Source organism: Rhincodon typus, chromosome 18, assembly GCF_021869965.1.
Source record: "Rhincodon typus isolate 14 chromosome 18, sRhiTyp1.1, whole genome shotgun sequence".
NCBI lineage: Eukaryota > Metazoa > Chordata > Chondrichthyes > Orectolobiformes > Rhincodontidae > Rhincodon > Rhincodon typus.
This window is the reverse complement of record NC_063349.1, coordinates 20,301,637-20,319,061: the sequence shown is the minus strand read 5'-3', so window position 1 is coordinate 20,319,061 and position 17,425 is coordinate 20,301,637. Positions and strand designations below refer to the sequence as shown.

Sequence of the window (17,425 nt, the reverse complement as noted above, 5' to 3'; positions counted from 1 at the left end):
CAGGCTAGTATGATGGGAGATGACTAATTCTAAAATCCAGAAACTATAATGGAGAAAGTGGAATAAAAACATAATTTATTCAACTGCTGTCATTAAAATCTTGCTTTTGCACAAAGGGGCAGAATTTGCCTAAAGCCAATGATGTGCAAACAATTAAAACATTAAATTGGTCCCCGATCAATTGAAATGAAATCGGCCATCTTCTAGCTCTCCTGTGTCATTCATTAGCAGCTTGTTTCATGGGGCAGTGCACTACTTAAAGGAGTGGCACATTTTGGCAGCCAGCAAATCACACAAGATTGTTTATATTAGCAGCGGAGAAGAATCTTCTGTATCAATTTAGAGAGGGAAAGGCCATGCTCATTTTTTTACATTGTCCAATTTTCTCATGATGTCAATCAGGAATTTTGCTATAATTTGCACCTTGTTTGTGCGGAGAAATGTTTGCTAAACAGGTGCCATGAAAAGAGTGGTGTTTTAGTATTAATTAAATATTATGCTTCTGTCTATCACATATTTCACTTCTTTTCATTTTCCAGTGCAGCAACATAGAAGGTACATGTCCCATTAGCTGTGAACATGATGTGAGTATTCATTAACCTGTCCTTTAAACTAGGAGAAAATAACTCTTTAATTGAATTATATTGAAACTACCAAAAACATTTCACATAATTAAAAATTTTTAATCTGTCATGCAGGCTCTGAATTGTTTCTTAATAGATAACAATGGGTTCATTCTGATCTCCAAGAAAGAGGAAGAGGTAAGTGTTCTGCTCAGATGGAGGGTGATTTTGTCTTAAACACTGTAAGAGGCAGACAATGCAGTAGGATTGCAGCCATTTTAACATGGGGTTATGATCTTCAGTATAACTGATGAATATACATAGTATGAAAGTGGAACAGACCATTTTTATCACAAAACACATAGGTATCAATTGGAGTGTAGGGTAGAATCGAGGGCTCATAGTATTGGAAGGATGTCAAGGTCTTTGGCAAGGGTAAACAGCTGGTTTACCAAGTTAATAACAGTGATGGGTAAAAAATACCACTTTGTGAATATTTAAGTGGATGAGAATAAACAAGCAGTAGGTGCAAGATTCCCCAATGCACTTTTATAAAGGGTAGCATTGTGCCAATGTGACTGGATTGGTAATCTGGAGCCCCAGGCACACGTGTTCAAATCCTGCCAAGGCAGATGATGAAATTTAAATCTGATAAAATTTGGAATTAAAAAAGTAGCAAATGGTAAAAATGTAACTATTGTTGTAAAAATCCATTTGCTTCACTAATACCGTTTTAGAGGAAGGCACTCTGCCATCTTTATCTCATCTGACAAACATGTGACTAGTTTCACAGAAATGTGGCTGGCCCTCCAAAATGGCACAGAAAGCTGAATAGTTCAAGGACAATTGGGGATCAGCAATAAATTCCTGCCTTGCCAATGATTCCAACTTGGAAGTTCTTATAATGACTCTAGGGAAGAATAAACAAGGTTCATACTCCTAATTGTGACAGAATTACAGTGTTGTTGGGACTGTATTTTTGCTATTGGTACCTATAGCTGAAGCTGGGAATTTTCCTGATTGGCAGACCCATCTTAGTTTAGAGGGTTTAGAATCATGCTATTTTCACTTCGAGTTTGAGCTGGTGTCAGGAAGGCTGACCTTGAAGAAGATCCTAGGCAACCATGGGGGCAGGCTAGTGCTGAGGTTTACAGGTTAGAAGGCCTGCCTTGGTTTCTTGGGATTTTGTCCTAATCATAAGAAAACTAGTTTGGCCCTCTATCCTCCATCTGTCTCCCATTCATTCCCCATAGCTCCTCATGCAAACTTGCATCATTCACTCAGCACACATTATGTAAATAACTGATGAGCCATATAACAGCAATGGTAAGTGTGGAACTGCTGTTAAAAAAAATCCATTCAGAAATGTTCTTTGGAAAAAAAGATGCTTCACAACCCTATAACAGTATAAATGAGAGAGAACATTAAGTAGGAGCTACAGATGCTTCAAACATTTACAACTCTTAATGCAATACAAAAAAAATTGAAGCATCAATAAAAGAGATTACAAAATCCACTTAAAATGTCAATCAAGTAAGGTCAACAACTTATATCAATTTTCAAAACAGAATTCCTGTTGAAATCATGCTTGCATTTGGTCGAACCTCTCAGCCAGTAAGAACAGAAGGAAAGCCAGATTTGCTGAAAATTGACCATGTGGGGAGTGAGAACTGGAATCGCAGAATTGCACCCAGACAACCATTACTAAATGACTGAGAAAATCCAGTCCTTAGGACAGAGTTTTGTCAATGCTGTTATTCCTGAAAGCAGAACCGGAAGGTGCATCACTTCTGCTCTTTTGCTTTTTCTCCATTTCATAGAATCATAGAATCCCCACAGTGTGGAAGCAGGCCATTAGGCCCATTGAATCCATACCAACCCTCCGAAGAGTTTCCCACCCAAACCCACCCCCCTTCCTTATCCCTGTAACCCTGCATTACCCATGGCTAATCCACCTAGCCTGCACATCCCTGGACCCTATGGGCAATTTAGCATGGCCAATCCACCTAGCCTGCACATCTTTGGACTGTGGGAGGAAACAGGAGCACCCAGAGGAAACCCACGCAGACACAGGGAGAATGTACAAACTCCACACGGACAGTCGACCGAGGGTGGAATCAAACCTGAGTTCCTAGCATTTTGAAGTAGCAGTGCTAACCAATGAGCGACCTACACAATTATAAATAAAATTTAAAGTGCAGGTGGTGTGCTTGGGAAACGCATGTGATTCTGCAGTAGGGAGAGCTTTTCAGTGGTGAAACCTGCCATAAGCTGTCAAAATGGTACAACCAGTGGTGATCTATAAAAGACCCTCCTGGTTAAACAGGAAGGTGCTGCATCACAACCAACGCTTGCCTGCTCAACTCGATTGTCATTGATATAAAACTTATTAAGAGCACAAGAGTGCACCGGTTAAAATTTAAATGTCACTTTATATTGGTCTTACTTTGTTCATGTATCCATTAACATTATTTGTTGACACTAGCTTAGTCAGAGAGCTAAGTATACTGGCGCAATTCTTAATTAGCATGCGTTAATGTCATAGGAAATTAGGGTCTTTTATTGCAGAAGAAACGGTATTCTGTTTCTTTGTTCAATCTTCATTGAATGCTCATGCTCACGTCCAATGTACTTGTTATTCTGTGCGAAAGGTGGTGGCCCATTGGTATTATTGTTAGACTATTAATCCAGAAACTCAGTTAATGTTCTGGGGACCTGGGTTCGAAACCCGCCACGGCAGATGGAGGGACTTGAATTCAATAAAAAATTAAGAACCTACAGATCACTGTGAAACCATTGTTGATTGTCAGGAAAAACCGATCTGGTTCACTAACGTCCTTCAGGGAAGGAAGTCTGCCATCCTCAATTGGTCTGGCCTACGTGTGACTCCAGATCCACAGCAATGTGGTTGACTCTCAGTTGCCCTCTGAAATGGCCTAGTAAGCCATTCAGGGGACCGATCGCTACAAAATCTCAAAGAAATGAAACTGAATGGATCACAAGGCATTGACTTAGGCATCAGAAAATATAACAGCAGAAACAGTCCTGTTGATCCTGCAAAGTCCTCCTCACTAACATCTGGGGCTAATGCCAAAATTGGGAGAGCTGTCTTACTGACAGAATCATACCTTACAGACAATGTCCCAGATACCACCATCACCATCCCTGGATATGTCCTGTCTCATCAGCAGGACAGACCTAGCAGAGGTGGTGGCACAGTTGTATACAGTTGGGAGGGAGTTGATCTGGGAGTCCTCCACCTTGACTGTGGATCCGATGAAGTCTCGTGGCTTCAGGTTAAACAGGAGCAAGGAAACCTCCTTCTGATTACCACATACTGTCTTCCCTCAGCTGATGAATCAGTACTCCTCCATGTTGAACGACACTTGGAGGAAGTACTGAGGATGGCAAGGGCACAAAATGTACTCTGGGTGGGGGATTTCAATGTCCACCACCAAGTGTGGCTTGGTACCAGTACTACTGATCGAGTTGTCAGGTCCAAAAGGACATAGCTGCTCGACTGGGTCTGCGGCAGGTAGTGAGGGAACCAACAAGAGGGAAAAGTACTTGATCTCATCTTCACCAAAGTGCCAGCTGCAGATGCATCTGTCCATGACAGTATCAGTAAGAGTGACCACTGCACAGTCCTTGTAGAGATGAAGTCCCACCTTCACATTGAAAATAACCTCCATCATGTTGTGTGGCACAAACACCGTGCTAAATGGGACAGACTTCAAACAGATCTAGCAAGTCAAGACTGGGCATCCATGAGGCACTGTAGGCCATCAACAGCAGCAGAATTGTACTCCAGCACATTCTGTAACCTCATGGCCCAGCATATCCCCCACTCAACCATTGCCGTCAAGCCAGGGGATCAACCCTGGTTCAATGGAGAGTGCAGGAGGACATGCCAGGAGCAGCACCAGGCATACCTGAAGATGAGGTGTCAACCTGGTGAAGCCACCAAATAGGACTACTTGCACATCAAACAGCGAAAGCAGCAAGTGACAGACAGAGCTCAGCAATCCCACAACCAACAGATCAGATCTGCAGTCCTGCCATATCCAGTCATGAATGGTGGTGGACAATTAAACAACTCACTGAAGGAGGAGGCTCCACAAATATCCCCATTCTCATTGATGGAAGAGCCCAGCACATCAGTGCAAAAGATAACAAAAACAAAGTTGCTGGAAAAACTCTGCAGGTCTGGCAGCATCTGTGAAGGAAAAAACACAGTTAACGTTTCGGGTCTGGTGACCCTTCCTCAGAACTTTCACAGCAATCTTCAGCCATAAGTGCTGAGTGGATGATCCGTTTTGGCCTTCTCCAGTGGTCCCTGGCACTACAGATACCAGTCTTCAGCCAATTCAATTCACTTCACGTGATATCAAGAAACGGTTGGAGACACTGGATACTGCAAAGGCAATGGGCCCTGACAACATTCCGGCAATAGCACCGAAGACCTGTGCTGTAGAACTTGCCGGTCCCCTAGCCAAGTTGTTCTAGTACAGTTACAACATTGGTATGTGGAAAATTGGCCAAGTGTATCCTGTACATAAAAAAAAGGTCAAATCCAACCTGCCCAATTACCGCCCCACCAGTCTACTGTCAATCAACAGTAAAGTGATGAAAAGTGACATCAACAGAGGAATCAAGCAGCACCTACTCAGCAATAACCTGCTCAGAGATGCCCAGATTGGGTTCCGTCAGGGCCACTCAGCTCCTGATCTCATTACAGCCTTGATTGGGGAGGTGATGGCCTAGTGTCACTGGACTGTTAATCCAGAGACCCAGATAACGTTCTGGGGACCTGGGTTCAAATCCCACCATGGCAGCTGGTGGAATTTGAATTCAATAAAATATCTGGAATTAGGAGCCTAATGATGACCATGAATCCATTGTCGATTGTCGGGAAAAATCCATCTGGTTCACTAATGTCCTTTAGGGAAGGAAACTGCCATCCTTACCTGGTCTGGCCTCTATGTGACTCCAGACCTACAACAATGTGGTTGACTCTGAACTGCCCTCTGGGCAATTAGGGATGGGCAATAAATGCTGGCCTAGCCAGCGATGCCCTCATCCAATTAATGAATAAAACAAAATTCAAACATGGGCAAAAGAGCTGAATTCCAGAGGTGAGGTGAGAGTGACAGCCCTTAATATCAAGGCTGCATTCGACCGAGTGTGACATCAAGGAGCTCTAGCAAAACTAGAGTCAATGGATATCAGGGGGCAAACTCTCCAGTGGTTGAAGTTATACCTGACATGTAGGAAGATGGTCGTGGTTGTTGGAGGTCAATCATTTCTGCAGGAGTTCCTCAGGGTAGTTTCCTCGGCCCAACCATCTTCAGTTGCTTCATCAATGACCTCCCCTCCATTGTAAGGCCAGAAGCCGGGATGTTCGCTGATGATTGCACAATGTTCTGCACCATTTGTGACTCCTCAGATACTGAAGCAGTCCGTGTTCAAATGCAACAAGTTCTGGACAATATCCAGGCTTGGACTGACAAGTGGCAAATAACATTTGCGCTACACAAATGCCAGGCTATGACCATCACCAATAAGAGACAATCTAACTGCTGCCCCTTGACATTCAACGGTGTTACCATCATTGAAACCCCACTATCAACATCCTGGGGGTTATCATTGGCGAGAAACTCCATTGGACTCACCACATAAATGCAGTGGCTACAAGAGCAGGCCAGAGGCTAGGAATACTGTGGCGAGTAACTCACCTCCTGACTCCTCAAAGCCTGTTCACCATCTACAAGGCACATGTCAGGAGTGTGATGGAATACTCACCACTTGCCTGGATGAGTACAGCCCCAACAACACTCAAGAAGCTTGACACTTGATTGGCACTACATCCACAAGTATCCACTCCCTCCACCACTGACGCTCAGTAGCAGCAGTGTGTACTATCCACAAGATGCACAGCAGAAATTCACCAAAGATCCTCATACAGCACCTTCCAAACTCATGACCACTTCCAGCTAGAAGGACAATAGCAGCAAATATATGGGAACACCATCACCTTCAAGCTCCCCTCCAAGCCACTCACCATCCTGACTTGGAAATATATTGCCATTCCTTCACTGCCGCTGGATCAAAATCTTGGAATTCCCTCCCTAATGGCATCGTGGGTCAACCCAGAGTAGGTGGACTGCAGCAGTTCAAGAAGGCAGCTCACCGCCACCTTCTCAAGGGCAACTAGGGACAGGCAATAAATGCTGGCCAGCCAGCAATGCCAACGTCCCAGAAATGAATAAAAAGAATTGTTGAACTTGCAGATTAGCCTGTCACCTTCTATGCATTATAGGGATATTTGAAATGTTGTAGACAAACTAAAAACTTTGTAAGGACTTTGTCAGCTACCGCCTATGTCATGAGCTTACATTCATTATTCCCCTCATTTTCTTATCTTGACTGTCAAGCCAACTCACCCTTCTCACCACACCCAGGATGTCATTCCCATTCATCCTTCAGTGATACCAACCCACCTCCTGTCTTCCTTAGGATTCCATTTTCAATCCTCTACAGCACCCAAGTCCACTTCCCAACCATCACTAACTTACCCTTGCTAGTCCTGATCCTTCTTGCAAGCAACCATTCTCCTGCTTCATTCCTATGTGCTACAGAGGTGAACAAGAGAAACTTCTGACCTCAGACACAACTGCAAAAATCCACCTGATGCATTACACTTTGAAACAAATGTGAACTAGGAAAGACAAGATTCTTGTGCGCATTTACTTTAACTTAAAGGTAGGACTTGATTTTAGAAATGTTTTATGTTAATAAGCATTTAGGACATTTAAAGGTATTGCAAATACAAAGCTACTTGAGGTTGGCATGAGGCCCCACACACAATAAACACAGTACTGACTATCGCTGCATCTCAACCTGCAGTCAGAAAATCAAAATTTCACATCGCACTTAATTCAGTCATACCCCACACCATGCTTTCTGGTCTTGAGTTCTTCACTAAAACCCCCAAGTTGCAACTTTAAATGTAAAAGTCTATTAATTTTCAATGCTGAAAATTATTAGTATTATAACACCCTCCTGACTTCCAAAGTTGAAACAATACAAATCCCCCATCATGCTTTCTAGGGCTGTTATCATCTATCATGTGCTCTAAATGAACCTTTTAGCCTCTTTCAACCATAAATGCAACATGATCAGTCTTCCATTCCACCAGTGCAGTTATCCAGGATTTTGTTTTGCCTGAATAAATAATCAGCCGTGCTACTTGCACTGAGGTGCATCCAGAATTCAATATTGGCACATGCCAGTTAAATAACTATTCATGACATTCTTTAGATTATTGATAAATAATGCGGTATTTATCTGGGTCATTAGATTATATTGCTTAGTTTTATAATCACAAAGTTTATGTTGAAAACAGCAACATCCTAGAAATGTTACAATGAAACTAGAAGTACTTTTTTTTAACCCAGTTGTATTCTGTAATGTGGTGGAGTATTTTCCCAATGCGATTCCGCACTGACATTATCCAAAAATACATCAATAATTTCCATATGTACACTGACAGCACCATTACCTCTTTCAACCCCTCTGTTGTCCCAATATTATCACACTGCTTATTCAACATCCAATACTGAATTGAGCAAAAGTATCCTCTAATAAAATATTTAGAAGACCTAAGCCTTTCATCCCTGCCACGAGCTACACTCCCTTAGAACCAATTTTGTTCATCTTCCTAGCAACTACTGGAGGCTGAATCAACCGTTCACAACCTCAGGGTCATATTTGACCTCAAAATTAATTTCCAACCATACATTATGAACAATCACCTTTTTTCCACCTCCCATAATAGTGTCCATTTTGGCCCCTGCCTTAGCTATTCTGTTGTTGAATGCTTGACTTCACAATTCATGGTCAACCTCCACATTCAGCCCTCCTAAACTTGAGGACATCCAAAACTCTGTCTATACCCCATGTCCTAACTCACATCAAATCACATTCACCTATCATCCTGCACTTGCTTAGCTACACTGGTTCCAAATTAAACAAAATCCTACATGACCTGACCTCTTCTCATGACTGTAATCTGCCCCAGGTATCTGTACTTCTCTAATTTTGATCTCTGTAGCATCCCTATATTGTATGGGCATGCCATCTCATTACACTGGATGAGTTGTTGCTCATGCTGAAAGTTGATTCCACTATCATCTTTAAGTGTAGGAAACCATAAGCCTACTTAGTCCACTGAGTTGGAGGAACACTACTTCCTAGCCCAACTACAAGACTCTCTTGTAGTTAAGAAGATATAGTTTATTGCATGTGAGCAACTTGTTACAGGTTACATTGATTTAGTAGAAATTCTTAGTGAGTTAGAGGAGGACCAAATGTTAGGGCTCAGTCCTTCAAGATCTTAAGTTGTTTTCCCCACAAGCCTGTATGACAACATCATTATGGCACTCCTCAGTATTAATGTTTTCAGACCCTAATAGACCCTAATACAACCCCCTGAAGCTCTGGAATTCCTTTCCTAAGCAATCCCCTTCCTCAGTTTCATCCTCCATGACGCACCTTTAAACCTTCTGCTCTGACCAAGCTCCCTTGCTGATCAGCTACCCTTCCATATCCTTGCATGGCTTGGTTTTATGTTTGTTTTATAATGCCTCTGTGAAGTGTCTTGGGGAATTTTATTGTGTTAAAGGCAGTAATATAAATGCAAAATGCAGAGGTATGACACAACCTTGTACCTTATGTTATTGGGGCAGTTTTTCTTTATCCAGGTTAATAATTTAAACGTTGGAATTCATTGTTTGCACTGAACCTAACTGTCCTCTATCTATTTCCCATAGGCACCACTCTTCATTTATAATAGTCCCATCTCTGATGCAAAGCCAAACTCCTGCCCCTAGTAATGTTTGTCATCAATCTACAATACAGTGCACATTTAACATTGCTGATTTATTACAACCTTTGTCTGGCACACAGGAGATTCTATGACCAGGACTGAAAGTCACAAATACAACTTTGCATGTATTACATACACACCTAGGTGTCTGCACAACTGAACCAATTAAATCCAGACATTCGGTCATTTTGTGGTATGACAGGAATAAGCAGGTGATGTAAATTCCTCAACCACAGCACACATTTTATGAATAATTCTGTTACATTTTACAGAAATCCCAGTTTTAATGATTTTCGTGCCTTGTCATATAAAGAATAGTTCATTTAAAAATGAAAAACATATCAATGTCAGTTTTCTTATTAATATTTTCCCTTTACTGCTGTCAATGGTTATTCTCCAATTATATAATTGAAAGCAATACAGTGCCTGAGTGCTTATGTGTGAGGAAAGCTGCTGAAGAATGCTTTAAGCAAGGATATTTATTCTTCCAAAGATTTTCCTTTGAGTCAGCAGCATTTCTGGGAATTGAATATAAACTAGTTGTCACCATGGTTACACATCATCTCCACATATCATAAACCATGTAAATTAGCATCAGTTTCTCTGAACATTCACACTTTTAGTCACACAACTTTACAGTAACAAAATGGGGAATATCTAATTGATGGTTGCTATGGTAATACAGCAAAGCGTGATACACTGAAATTACCAGAATTAGTAATTTCTTCAGGAAAATATTCACTTATAGGCAGTACAGCAACTATAGAAAATATACAGATCAATTTCGATGTGAATTTTTGACAACAAAGCATATAATTCGTGATTGTGTTCCATCTTCCTCAAAATATTTTTAAGAAATATTTGTAAATTAGAATCAAGTTTCTTATTTAAGATATCAGAAATGACTTTTATATAACTAACAGCTTTACAGATTGCAAAGATTACAGGTATGTCATTCTAATATGCAGCCATTGATCGTATACACTGACATTTCTGTTTTCCTAAGCCTTATTTCACCTCTAAATAAAAATAATATCCAATAAGTCTCATTTCTGTTACCTTTGAAGCACCACTTACTATTTAAAGCTTTTCTCTTTCTATTATGCTGTCTTCAGATTTTGAATTTCCGAATCTAGGATTTACAAATTTTTGATGATTTGGAATTTGCTTCCCTGCTTGACTTTCTGTGCTGCTGTTTGCTTGTTATTTTTTTTAAATATTCCTGCTGCTTTTCTGGAAAACTGAACCACAAATTTACAAACACAAAATTGTTGCTGCCAATCACTGCAAATCTGACTCCAACATGGTGCTCAACATAAATATTCTAATAATCTGACAATTCCATTGATTTAGGAGCAGGAAAAGGAATTTAGACAAAAGGGACAAAGGCAGCTGATCCCACACCAGACGCCTCTGTTGCTCACTCATCCTAGGGACTCCAGTATTGACACTACAACAACATACACGGCAGTAAAACTACCTTATTTACAGTTGTCAGCCACAATAACAGAGCAGGAAAGCAGCAACAACCTTTAAAAAATTATTGCTTGCTATAGTCCCAACATATCTGCTATCATTGAGGCTTCGTGCCTGTGAAAATCCGCAAGAAGCACATGACTCCATTTTAATGAGTGGCCATGACTCTTTTGGTCAGAGTATATTGGAATGCACCAAAATCTTGCCCATTTCTTCAGGATCTGAGAACTCTCCCATACAATGTTCAAATTCACAATAAGACTCCATAAGGATTCATATCAAAATATAAATTACTAAATTTCCTGTCTCAGATTTGATTTGACCTTCTTGCACTATATAGCAATTTATTCTCTCACTCATTATGTTGACTATTTTGTTGTTATTCATCCAAGTAATATGGTTTTGCTGACAAGGTCATCATTTATTGCCCATCTCTAAATGCCCTTTTGAAGATGGTGATAGTTTGCCTTCTTAAATTTACGCAGTCTATATAATGAAGGTATAACATGAATACAGTTGGTAAAACATTCCATTTTCCTGCAAGAACAGTAATGAAACAGCCATATAGGAAGTGAACTGTTCCTGCTACCTCAATCCTTTTATATGGTAGAGGTCACAGTTTTGGGTAGTGATCTCAAAGAAGCCTTAGTGAGCTGCTGCACTGCATCTTGTAGATGATGCAAATGACAGGCAGGGTTTGTCAACAATGGAGGCCGTGACCTTAACATATGGAGTGCTAATCAATTAAGGTGACTTGTCCTGGATGGAATTGAGCTTCTTAACCATTGTTACAGCTACACTCTTCCAGACAGTTGGAAAGCACTCCATCCTGACTTATGTCTTGTAAATGGTGGAAAGGCTTTGGGGCATCAGAAGGTGAGTATTTACTACAGAATACTCAGTTTCTCACATGTCTTTCTAGCTATAGTGATATGTTATTGGACCAGTTAAAGTTCTGGTTAATGGTAACCCCTCAGAATATTGAAGGTAGAGAATTTAATGTCAGAAAAGCCTTGGAGTTGAGCAGTACATAGATGTGTAAATACAAAAAGGAACTTTTTCTTGTTTGTAATAAGTATAGAGTATCATATGCAAGGTGTAGCAGAGTAATGCCACCTATTATATATCAGTGCATAGAAACAATCTTGTCTGTGTTGCTTCTGCTTTGCCATACCACGGTTCTTTTGAAGATCTTAGGACTACGTTAGCAATGAATTCATGTTAATGGGATGCATGATTGAATTATGTTGGATGAGCATTGAATAGATCTCTAATTGGTACTGTTCTGTTACCAGTTGATAGCAAGCAATGACCGATTAATCAATGTACCATTACCAATTTTTAAAGCCTGGTATCAGTCTTGAGTACGCCATTCATGTAATTAGTTACCTGGTCATGACAAACAAAGCTCAACATAGATTAATTTGTTTGGGTAGGAAATATAACAAAGTCATGTATGAGTCTATAAGTTAGGGGAACAAGAGATCTCAGAGTTCAAACACACTTATTACTAATATTTAGGCCACAAGTTAATAAGGCCATAAAAGAAAAGAAGATTGAGAGAAGATTTATTTGAGGTAGTCAAAAGCATGAGGATTCTGGCCAGAGTAGAGACAGATAAACTGTTCCCATTGGTTGATGAATTAAGAACCAATAGTCCTTGATTGCAGCTAATGATAACTCATGCCCACCACCCTGCCTATCATTCTTTACCCTTACATCCTCCATGCCAACTCACCTATTGGTGGATGCACACTATGGGCAGATCTCTGGAGCCATGTTGAGACAAAATAAACCAAATTTCTAGATATCTATTAATATCTATATCAGTATAGTAAAAACACTCTCATTCTTGATATCCCTTTCAAAACTTTTAAATCTCTCAAGCATTTGTAAAGTCTAACAGACTTATATATTCATAACCTGACATTTAAGACAACTAATTCTTTATTAACATTATTGGGCTATCAGGCAAAATGTAAACTTAGGATCTTCGGCTGGGATAATTTTAGGATGTAAAAAGCAAACAAGCATTAATAATGACATAATGATATCCCTTAAGATAGCGTCCACAAACAGCAATTGTGACTACTAGACTTCCTTTTATCTTTTACTGTCATAATTTTTTTTTACTTTTTGAAGGGTAATGGATTTAAATGACAACTTAGCTCAACAGTTTCACAAAGATTCTTCACCATTCAGGAGATTTACGTCAACTGTAAAATTTCTCCCACATTGTAGGTTAAGGCCCTCATTGCAGCAAGAATGGGTTTTGTTTGACAAATGGCCTAGCAAATTTCAAATTTCCTTCATATGTGAGTTGCACCCCACACACTTACCCCTAGCAATGGAAACAGAATTTGATAAAGTGGAAGACAGGATTGCTGGATCCCTGTCCTACACTCCATTTTGGCAGATTTATCTGGACTTTAACCACACAAACATTTACAATTTTACTGTGATTTCTAGTATGCACTGGAGGGAAATGAGCTGTGCCTTGTCGCAAAATATTGTCCTTCCACCTATGCCCTTAAATTGTGGCAGGTGGAATGAGTGTTTACTTCTTCTCCCTTTGAAATGAACACTAATGAGTTCAATGGATTTGGGACAGGCACAATCAACTGCAGTAAGTTAGAAAAATAGGTCAACTGCAGTAAGTTTAAGACCATAGTACAAAATTGTCCATAATTCAGAAATAATTGTAACTAATTCTATTCAGAGATTCTAGGGTAGGCTGGTTTGGAAATATAAATGTGCCATTAGAACATTTTTCTGACAAAAAGAAAACAGATAAAGGATGAATGAAAGGCACTCTGTACCTAACCCATGTTCCTCTGAGGTGTGAGTTCCTAAACTAAAAGCTGGAGATACTCAGCAGATCAGGTAACAGTTGAAATTAAGATGTCAGATGTTAGTTTCATTCTTGTGACAGGAAGATTTTACTGATTAACACCATTTAGAAGGAACAAAACAAGGGGAAAGAGGATGGAGAAAAACCCCAAGTGCTCGATAGGTAAACAGAGATGTTTAAACAGCAAAAATGTTAACATGAGTTGGGGTATTTAAGTTACGTGAATGACACTAATATGATTCAAAAGAAGTATAACAAGAGAACCAAAAGATAGATAAGAATAATATTTGTTAATAGCTAAAACAGGATTGGTAAAATGAAAAATGTAGAGGACTTGTGTGGTAGATCCAGGAATTTGGTAAGAATTATTGCAGGTTGACACCAAGGATGCAGTTCATTCCACCAATTAGTGTTTCCAGGGAAGGGTACCCAGCCCCCATTGCCATCATGTTCCCAACTCATCACTGAAAACGTCAGAGTCATTTGATATTCCTAGCACCTACAGCCAGAGATAAAATGGAAGTTACAATTACAGTCTTCATTGTTGAAATTAACATCAAGGCTAGAGGACTACAAAATGCTTAGGAAAAAGATGAGTTGCTGCTTTTCCAACTTACGTTAAGCTTTATTGAAAGAGTGTAGAAAAAACAGAAACAGAGGTTAGAGTGGAAGTGGAATGGAAAATTGAATCAATAACTAGCAGTGATTGAAGATCGCAGACAGAACTGAGTTTTCAACAAAGTGATCACTTGATTTGTGTCTGGTTTCCCCAATATAAAAAGGCACATCACAAGCAATGAGTAGACAATGGTAGGCAGCCACCTCTGCCAGATCCTTATCTATCTTGCGCTTGAATAAAGCAATGGGATAAGAGTAATCTGGGAACAAGTTTTCACTCTTTTCTGATTCTCCCTCTTCCTTTCTCCAATTCTTTCTTCATCTCTTCTATCTTTCATCCTGTCTTTTTACTCTCATGTTCTGACCTACATTCTTCTTTCTATCACTCTTGTTTGTTGGTTTGCCCATGAGACAAAATAGCAGATCAATTTGGCAAATCTTATGGAAGCATGATAGAGATAGGTACCATGTGCATAGACTGGAATTGTCTTAAGTGCTGGAAGATTTTACAGTGCATCTTCCAGTCAACAGTAAGTACCACGTGAGTCAAAATACTAGGTGTAGGTGTATATTTCCATATAGACAAACAATTAGCCTTATCTCAATCACAGAAGAATATCACTGAGTGGAAAAATATTATATTCTCCTTTCTCCACAGCTGTTCTGTTGGCTCCCTCATGAGGTTGCCAATTTGTGCCACCCAGGATTGAATCTTACCTTTTCTTTTCTAATTCGAAGGTTATTGAAGGGATTTAAGAGTTCTCACACTGTATTTTACCAAACTTGTCTCATTAATTGTCTGTCATGTCCAGTGGAGTATCTCTCATTTGATTTCTGCCCCATCTCACCATAAGCCATTCCCACAAATCACCACTTAGCTGATATTCACCAAAACACCAGTATCCCCATGCTCCTTTTCCAGTCATGAACAGCGTTCAACATTTCAGAGAAGGGGAAGATGGCACCACAATTCTCTGACAGGGTCCTGGTCAGCATGTTAGTGCCAGAGGACTGGCAGAGAAGGCTGTGCTAACAGACCCTGCCAGCCTGGTCTGAGGTCACCACCTGGTCAGTGCCATCTCCAGAGTGTGAAGGAATGGCTAGCAGTGCAGAAAAAAATGTCAACAACCTTGTCCGTTCCACCAGGTTAAGTGACACACTATTGTCTCTGCCATCTCACACTCATGCTCTCTGTGTCACTGCACAAGTCTAATGCGAAGGCTTATGCCCAACCACCCTCACTATTGCATGAAACACTACCTCATCTACTGTTTTCCCTCAGCCCTGTATACCACTAACCTTACCTGCCCTCTGTGCTGCCTCCTCAGTTCTTTGATACATCTCAACATCTTTCCCCAAATGCACAAGTACTAATAGATGTGCCAGCCACTGCCATCTCACTCATTCTACACCTTTTCTCATTGCTGGAGAAGAGAGTCCTAACAGAGCAAAGAGAACTTGGATTGATTGTGGGGAGTAGAGTGGGAAGGGAAGGGGAAGGGAGTGCCCAGTATTCTTAGTTTCACCCTCTACAAGGAGAAAATCTTGGCTCTTGCAGAAGAAGACCAGGACGAATCCCACAAAGATGTGGAAGTATCCACATCCTACGAAACGAGTGAGTATCATTCTGCTTATCACTGGCATTAACCTCACTATCACTCTATCATTAAACATCTCTTCTAACATCTGGCCATGATGCTTTATTTCTCTTTTGAATTGCAGGTTCCACAAGCATTCCTACAACATCTGCAGTGAAATGGTAGGTCATGGAAGGACGACCCTCCTGGATCTTTAAGGGCATAAGTACTGAAGCCTTAAAGGTAGCATCTGCATGGCTGCTGCCTGCACCCTACACTAAACCAGATACTGATACCTCAGGGGAACAGTCATGATGGAGAATGACGGTACACATGTGGTAAGCATCTTACAGTGACCGTTGTGCAGCTGGCTGATGAAGAATGCCTCAGGTCGCTGGCATTCAGAGGACTACTGGAGACCAGGAACCTGCTCAGGCCAACATGGAAGTTGGTTCTGTGGTTACAATAACCAGGGAATTTTTTTTTTAAAATGCACAGGAAGGTGCAGCAGCAGCTGACAGGTATATGGGACACAATGGCCCTCCTTGTCCAGGGGCTGTAGCAGTGCCAAAAATCGACTGAGTTGGCTTCCATGAATGGGTTGGTGGTCACGATAGAGACCCAGGCCTAAATGTAGCATCCTCTGGGGCTGCTGAAGAGGTGCACATATCTGCATTCTCAGCCCACAGTCATTGGTCCCCAAGATTGAAGGTTTGGTGACAGAACCTTGACTCAGCCCAGTAGCCCCATCCTCACAAGGAGACAGGGTGGTGCCAAGAGTCATCCAGCTAAAGGAGGAACCACACACACCGGCGTCACCAAACTTTCCATTCAGGACGCTGTATATGTTGCTGGACCCTTCAGCCCTTGGAGGTTCAGGCAAAGGAAGGTCAACTTGCCTGTGGCAAGAAGACTCTTGCTTTTTCTGACCCATCTAGACACAGGTGCATCTGGAAATCATCCAAACAAAACCCAGAGCCAACAGGCTCCACATAAAAACAGGCTCCTTCCAGCCAGTGTTCTCCTGCAGTAGCTGTGCCAGGGAGGTGCTACCCATGGGGGGGGTATTTGTTATAGAATGGCCAGATTGTAGGCAACCTACAGGCCTGTGTGCTAAACCTTTAACGCACTAGCGACCTATGGTGTTTCCCCTTTAAGAGCCCTATGAACAGAACGTGCTGTGGCCCCCTCCTTCACAGCTCGAGTCACTCATCCTACCCTTTCTGAGTGAGCACAATGGATGTTGAGAGTGAGCGATTCTCTTGGAGCTCACAGCCTCAGCCTGACCATGCTGGTGAGCCCTAATATCCATATCCCCTTCCTAGTGGCCCATGCCACAGAGAGTTCATTCTTCCACGAGCCCCTACACAGACTCTTGGCTTAAACCTACCTACCTTTTCCATCCAGGTGTCCATGCCTGGTATAGTCATTCACATTTTACCCCCATCCCAAA

General features: G+C 41.2%; 1 protein-coding gene across 1 annotated transcript in view; it reads left to right on the top strand.

The window, feature by feature from the left end:
• The window catches only part of LOC109930100 (voltage-dependent calcium channel subunit alpha-2/delta-4-like), a 375,911-nt gene that overhangs the window by 283,971 nt on the left and 74,515 nt on the right, over window positions 1–17,425 (top strand). The window contains exons 27-28 of the mRNA XM_048607861.1: window positions 540–584; window positions 699–761. Of these exons, the coding sequence (XP_048463818.1) occupies window positions 540–584; window positions 699–761 (108 nt within the window). The remainder of the gene's footprint in view (window positions 1–539; window positions 585–698; window positions 762–17,425) is intronic.